The sequence below is a fragment of the Schistocerca gregaria genome, chromosome 6 (assembly GCF_023897955.1).
Source record: "Schistocerca gregaria isolate iqSchGreg1 chromosome 6, iqSchGreg1.2, whole genome shotgun sequence".
In the NCBI taxonomy this organism is placed as follows: Eukaryota; Metazoa; Arthropoda; class Insecta; order Orthoptera; family Acrididae; genus Schistocerca; species Schistocerca gregaria.
The window spans coordinates 48,967,894-48,975,617 of NC_064925.1; the positions used below are offsets into that span (position 1 = coordinate 48,967,894).

Below are 7,724 nucleotides of genomic sequence, written 5' to 3' on the forward strand. Positions count from 1 at the left end.
GGTAGCCACGGAAGGGAAGGCGGAAGGGGCAGAGGAAGCAGCACGTGAAGAATCTTTTCCAGTCAAAGAGACGGCCGGAGAACGGCCAGAGTTGTGGACTCTTATGCGTTTCATGAGCATAGTGTCCGCCCTGATACCACCCACTCCGATCAGGGGCTCTCCTCATGGGCGCCACCCAGCCACAGCAAGGGCCGTCTGGCACGGCGGCCATTGCTGGGAGTTCCGATGCTCCAGGACGACAAGCAACCACTCCTAGGCTTACATGAGGAGGTCACAGCTCAGGTATCAGACGTGTGATCCCTGTGTTTTCAGGGGGCTCAACCAAAAGGGTACATAGTGACCCCACCACACGGGCTGCCTACCGTGCTGGCTATGGACCCTAGCGTCAAACAACGACGTAAAGGAAACGATGGAATCAATGATGATGGCACACGCCGGAGACACTAGGTAAGGTGCTCTTCCCCAAATGGCTCACACTACGGAAGAAAATTTAGTGATGGAGGTCAAACCCCAGAGGGGACCAGAGAATACCAAAAGGATGAAGGACTTACAGAACAAGGTCAACAGAACCAGGAGAATAGCAGGGCCAACATAAGGAGGGACACCATAAGTAGGGACACCAAGAGATCGAGAGGAGAGGTCGGAGGGAAGGATGAAGGACAGGAAAGGAGGGGAAGGGAAAGGAAATGCAGCCCGGAAAAAGAAGGAAGGCTGCAATAGCTCGGGGCCCCGTGCTCGCCACGCACGTACTCACGAAAGGACTGCGAGCCCCCTGGGGGGAATAGGCAGAGCGAGACGGAGGAGCACAGCGAGACGGAGGAGCACAGCGAGACGGAGGAGCACAGCGAGACGGAGGAGCACAGCGAGACGGAGGAGCAGAGCGAGACGGAGGAGCAGAGCGAGACGGAGGAGCAGAGCGAGACGGAGGAGCAGAGCGAGACGGAGGAGCAGAGCGAGACGGAGGAGCAGAGCGAGACGGAGGAGCAGAGCGAGACGGAGGAGCAGAGCGAGACGGAGGAGCAGAGCGAGACGGAGGAGCAGAGCGAGACGGAGGAGCAGAGCGAGACGGAGGAGCAGAGCGAGACGGAGGAGCAGAGCGAGACGGAGGAGCAGAGCGAGACGGAGGAGCAGAGCGAGACGGAGGAGCAGAGCGAGACGGAGGAGCAGAGCGAGACGGAGGAGCAGAGCGAGACGGAGGAGCAGAGCGAGACGGAGGAGCAGAGCGAGACGGAGGAGCAGAGCGAGACGGAGGAGCAGAGCGAGACGGAGGAGCAGAGCGAGACGGAGGAGCAGAGCGAGACGGAGGAGCAGAGCGAGACGGAGGAGCAGAGCGAGACGGAGGAGCAGAGCGAGACGGAGGAGCAGAGCGAGACGGAGGAGCAGAGCGAGACGGAGGAGCAGAGCGAGACGGAGGAGCAGAGCGAGACGGAGGAGCAGAGCGAGACGGAGGAGCAGAGCGAGACGGAGGAGCAGAGCGAGACGGAGGAGCAGAGCGAGACGGAGGAGCAGAGCGAGACGGAGGAGCAGAGCGAGACGGAGGAGCAGAGCGAGACGGAGGAGCAGAGCGAGACGGAGGAGCAGAGCGAGACGGAGGAGCAGAGCGAGACGGAGGAGCAGAGCGAGACGGAGGAGCAGAGCGAGACGGAGGAGCAGAGCGAGACGGAGGAGCAGAGCGAGACGGAGGAGCAGAGCGAGACGGAGGAGCAGAGCGAGACGGAGGAGCAGAGCGAGACGGAGGAGCAGAGCGAGACGGAGAAGGCTGCACCAGGACATTAGTGTGTGGTCATAATGATCACACTGGTAACAGTGCAGTGTTTTCAGAATGTGTTGTTTTGCTGATGTTTGACAGAAGCATCTCTCTATGAATTGTGAGAAAAGGTAGTGAAGCCAGGCCCTACTCCAATGGTGTTGACAGAAAAGGAAAATTTGCTGTCTAATATGAAGTTGCATTCAATGATTGTTCACAATTCATAGAAATTTCCATCTTAGATCAGAAAGACCTTTGTAACTCAATATGCTTCATGCGTCAAGCATACCCCCAAATAGTAGCCACTCTGACCATGGGCTCTCCACAAGAGTGTCACCCAGCCACAGCAAGGGCCATCTGACACGACGGCTGCTGCCAGGTTTTCCAATCCTCCGAGTGGGAGATAAAACACTACTTGCCATAAATGTGGAGTGAACAACTGAGGAATCAGGAGTGTGATCCCTGTGTTGTCAGGGGGCTCACCCATATGGGTACATAACAGCCACATCACTCTGGTGACTGAGCAGGATGGAAGGGGGCTACAGAGGGGAAGGGCGTGGGAACGAAGGGGGGGGGGGGGGGGGGGGAGGAATCCACACCACAGATGCCAGGGTGGGAGTTTTTCCTTAAGTGGCTCACACTAAAAAACAGGAAATTTTGAAGTGGAGGTCAAACCTCAAGTGGGGACCTAAACACAAAAAGTATGAATGAACAGGCAAAAGGAACAAAATTGTGAACAATACAGGAAAGCAGGTGGATAGCCAAGCCAATTTGAATCTGAACACTGAGAAAGGAGAAGGAGGGGGCATCGGAGAATGAGCAAGGATAGAGAGGGAGAGGAGGTTGACAAATGCAGGCAGTAAAGAAGAACTGGCTGTATTGCCCCATCTGCACCACGTGTGAAGTCACTAAACAACTGTGAGATCCCAGCGAGGGATCTGACTTAAGTGCATCAGACTGTACCATCAGGTTGCCCATCATAAAATGGCCAACATGCAAAGGTTATATAAAGCAGTGCAGGCATTTTTGTGACATTTGTGAGTCTTGTGGTAAATAATGAGGAATTATAAGACACTGCTAAAATAACCATTTTCTTAATTCAGTAATATGTACTGCTCACAATATAAACACCCATTTTCTGGTGACTAGCATTAATTTTAATCCAGCTTTTGATACGGTTTGCAATACATAGAATAACCCTAGATTGATTGTGGGAGCACATCTGGAAAACCTGTTGGTGCTTCCTTTAGTGAATGGGAATGAGGCAAGTAAACTTCATGGACTACTTCAAACAATGTTCATGTGCTGATGGCATTACAACTAATTGTATCCTTGCAAGACATAATTATATCTCATCTATTTGCAGAAAATGTTGACCAGTCTGTAGGAACAGAATTTAAATCCAACTGGAGTTTCAAAAGCTTTCTGCCATTAGGAGAGAGATATGCTTTTCTCTAAAATAAAAGCAAATCTGAAATCATGAAGGCTACAGACCAACATGGCACAGCACATATGGGAATAAACATCAGACCACCAGCAACGCCAAGCACTTTGCCCATTTGAGATGAATCTAGTCCCTGCTAGTGCTGCATTTGTAATGTGCCACTTGCCTGATACTTTGCAGAAATACAGAAAATTCAGACAAGCCATGTGCAGTGAATAAAAAACCTATTATGATGCTCAACATAGTGTTTTGCCCAATTTCCTGAAGGGTTTCCATAGAGCTTCTAGTTGCATATCTGTATCCTGTCATGCTTGTCAAAAATGACACCACACAGAAATAAAACACACAAAATGGAACAAGGTACGATTGTCCTAGTGATATAAAACACAAACACAATGGTATACATCCATCAAGTACATTGTGTTATTGCTCATTTAAGTCATCCCTGGCAAAAACAATTGCTGCTTACAACAGTGGCAATATGGTTTAAAGATAGCAGTGGAACATGAAAAACTTATGCTCTCTCAGTTCATACTCGCAGGCACGATTTTTATCTGAAGCACGTGCACAGTGCCTCTGACTTCGCAAATGGCAAAGTATAGCACCCATTCAGGGAACAGATGGAAACATACAAGAAACAAAACAGTGCATCTCTGTTCAAGTAGACTCGTGAATAAATGTCTTCATTTTACCTTCTGTCTGTTTAATGTTGCTGGAGATAACTGACATCTCATCTCAATCCCAATGTCTCAGATTTGATGAGTATAAAAATTGTTGATCCAGAATTTTGGTCACCTTGCAAGATCAACATGGTGTTGGGAGCAGAAGTTTGTCTGTACATTCAGAAGGCAAGGACTCTCCATAGGAACTGATCATCATGCGCTTCAAAAGACAGAACTGTGTTACGTCATGTACGTCAAAGCAGTATCAATTGGTAGAACAAAAAATTTTGTCAAGGTAGCCATTCTTGTTGTGGTTCGTGAAAACTTAGGCTGTGTTTCTTGAAGACACTGAAGGACAGAAGTATCAAATCATGTCTGAGCCACAATATCTCTAATTTCAGTGCACAGCATTCCACTGGCATCACTAACTACTTAGACTGTTGATATTGATTCGACTGAGTGTCACAAGTGAAGATCTTTGATCGATGCACATGTGCAATTGTTTGTGTGTGCATGTGTGTCCCAAGATGCCGCTGATACAATAATACCCTGGTTGGAATCCTGCAAGGCTCTGCTCCTTCACAACTGAGTCACATTTTGAGTTGTTTTGTTATCTTTGAGTAAGTTCCTGTCCGTGTTGTTTAGAATTGTGTCTGCAATAATAATGCACCTGTGTGTGATTCAGTGGTTGATCATCTGTCAATATTATGAATTGCACTTTGTGTTCTGGGTCATGTGTCATGCAAGTGCAAGAGTATTCCATGTTTTAAGTCTCATGAAGGAAATCTACTCCAACACAACCTGTGTCAGAGGCAAAGCAATCTCTGTACATCTTTTTGCTTGAGCTAATATATCAACACTTGTTGAAATATTTGCTTCTGAATAATACAAATTTTAAAGATTGTTAATTTGTATTGCTAGCCAGTTGTGCCTGTCTTTCACATTTTCTACTTCCTGGCCCTTATTGTGTGAAGCTTTGTTTGTGCAGATTACTGATTCCATTGATATGTGTCAGCGGAAAATCATGATTTTCAGTTCCCTTGGCATAGAGCAGAAATATGTTTGCATTTTGCCATGGTGGCACTTCCTTCGTCATGTGGCACCCAGATTGACCGGCTGTCTACTGCCCTACTAGTCACCCCATTGTGGCTCAAGGGAAGTGAAGTTGCTCATTTGACATGTGCCATGGTGGAGTGTGATCTCTGGGGTAGGAACCAGTAGTCTGCTCTTTTTGGTGAATTTATTGAGATCAGCAGATTAAGGTATATTTACCGTGCCTGAGGTTCCTCCTCATTATACCTTTAACTACTTTATTAAACCTTGTATTTTTATTACTAATTCTCAACACATTAAGTTTTAAACCCTGTTAGCTACCAGTATAAACTGTCAATTGTTACCTGGTGAATTGTCATTACCTAACTCCACTTGGGGAATTTGGCTGCTTGTTTCTTGTTGACTCTGATAGCTCTCTGCTGTAGCTCTCAGCCTGCTCTGAATTTTGGTAGATTGTATATTTATAAAGGTCATTTTTAATGTTTGTCTGCAATGCATGGGTTACTTCTTATGGGCTTTCGTTTCTTTCTCTGAAGTGTTATACATTACTAAGCAGCCGTCCAAGAGCTACAATCAGTGTGACTTGCGAATCTTCCTGTATTTGGATGAATGTTATTCAGTTGTGTAACAGCTACAAAAGCTGCAAGTTGTTAGCTCATTTTCTGCCTGTAATTGTAGTTCATTTGACTGGTAAAATTTTTTGTTGAACCTGCCCAATTGGTGTGACATTTCCTTGTTTTGTAATCTGTGTACTTCCAATTGCAAGCCTTTTGAGAAATGGTACAATTGACAAAATATGGCTTCTAATTAATTAATCCTCTTCAAGTTTCAACTGTGAGTATTGTGATTTTTAAAAAGTTAGTAAATTGTAATACTAATAATAATAATAATAATAATAATAATAATAATAATAATAATAATTTCAGTATATAATAAAGTGTATTACATAAAGTAAGTGACAAAATATGCGATTTGACATTCCATTTCTTTTCCTTAAAGCTGTTTCAACCCAAGTTATGAGGTATCAATGTCTTTGTAACAGAGAAGAGCAGCAATGTGATTCACACTTCCTGGCAAAGACAACTGAAGATTCAAAAGATAGATTCATTGTTCATCTTCCATTTCAGGAACAGCTGAGTTTGTTATGCAATTCTTTCCACAATGAATCAAAATGCTTCTCTTAAACTGAACAGAAACTAGTAAGACAATCAAAGTTTGTCGAAAGCTACACAGAGTTCATGGGGAAGTACGAAGATTTAAGACATATGGTAATAGTAATCATAACAGATGCAATTTCATATTACATGCCACATCAGATATCTTTAAAAATCTAGCTTAACTACTAAAGTAAGAGTAATGTTTGATTGTCTTGCCAAATGGAATACAAATTTGTCACTTAACAGTCTTCCAATGGTAGGAACAGTGTCGCCCTAACTGCCATCTGCTTCACGTCTGCTGTGCAGCGAGCTACCTTAATTTAAGTATTAACTGTATTTTTCTTACTTGTCACTTCTTCTTCGGTGTGTTTTTGCTTTTAAGAAGCTTTAATTGTCGAGTGCTAGTAATAGTGTTCCATAGATTTCATGTTTGTTTTGAATACAGTCAGAGAGAGTCCCTTTAGTCAGCCATAGTGAGAGTAGTGCTAGTGTTTGTTTTCAATACAAGTCAGAGACAGGTAGTGCTATTTTCATTGTGTTCTACAAGAAGTGTCTAACAATCACAGTTTAGTCAATAATCAGCTGAATTTAGTGAGTTAGCAGTCTCGTTAAAAGTTGATTAACTCTCTTCAGTAAATTGATTCCTTAGGATGGATATGATGTGTGACTGCTGTGTACGGACGCACGTGGAGCTGGCCACTCTTCGCGAACAGCTGGGCATGTTGATGGCCGCAGTCAGCCATTTTCAGGCTGCTGCCTCTGAGTGTAGCGGAAGTGGGGAGTCTGGTGCGTTGCAAGGTACACCCCAGGTGTTACATGCTCCACCCACTGTCCCTGCTGTTGAGACATCTTCGCGGGTACCGGGCGCGGTTAGGCCACCCTCTCCCCAAGGGGCATGGCAGGTTCAGCAGCGTTCACGGCGCATGAGACGAAGGGTCAATGTGGAGGCTGGCCGTGTGGCATCGCCCGCTCTGCCTGTGAGTGGACATGTGGCTGAACCTTCAGCAAGGTCCGAGCAGGCACACGGGTGGAGGGTTTATTAGTTATTGGGAGCTCCAACATTACGCGGGTGATGGAGCCCCTTAGGGAAATAGCGGAAAGGTTGGGGAAGAAGGCCAGTGTTCACTCTGTCTGCTTCCCGGGGGATCTCATCCGAAATGTGGAGGAGGCCCTACCGGCGGCAATAGAGAGCACTGGGTGCACCCGACTGCTAATTGTTGCTCATGTCGGCACCAATGACTCCAGCTGTCTGGGTTCAGAGGTCATCCTCAGTTCATACAGGTGGTTGGCGGAGTTGGTGAAGGCGGAAAGCCTTGCTCACGGGGTGGAATCAGAGTTAACTATTTGTAGTATCGTTCCCAGAACCGATCGCGTTCCTCTGGTTTGGAGCCGAGTGGAAGGCTTAAACCAGAGGCTCAGACTATTCTGCGGAGAGCTGGGGTGCAAATTTCTCGACCTCCACTATCGGGTGAAGATATGTAGGGTCCCCATGAATATGTCAGGCATGCACTACACTCCGGAAGTGGCTACGAGGGTAGCGGAGTACGTGTGGAGTGCACATGGCGATTTTCTAGGTTAGAGAATTCCCGACAAGACACCACCTGATGCGCGGCAAGGCAGGAGTAGGCAAAATGCAACAGGGAAAAACATTATTAATGTGC

The 7,724-nt window shown here is 46.4% G+C and overlaps 1 protein-coding gene across 1 annotated transcript; it reads left to right on the plus strand.

Annotated features, from left to right (window-relative positions):
- Window positions 1–409: 409 nt before the first annotated feature.
- On the plus strand, window positions 410–1,776 carry LOC126278719 (uncharacterized). The gene is made up of 2 exons (XM_049978994.1): window positions 410–447; window positions 786–1,776. Exons 1-2 carry the CDS (start codon window positions 410–412, stop codon window positions 1,774–1,776), a joined length of 1,029 nt encoding a protein of 342 aa, XP_049834951.1.
- The last annotated feature ends 5,948 nt before the right edge of the window (window positions 1,777–7,724 follow it).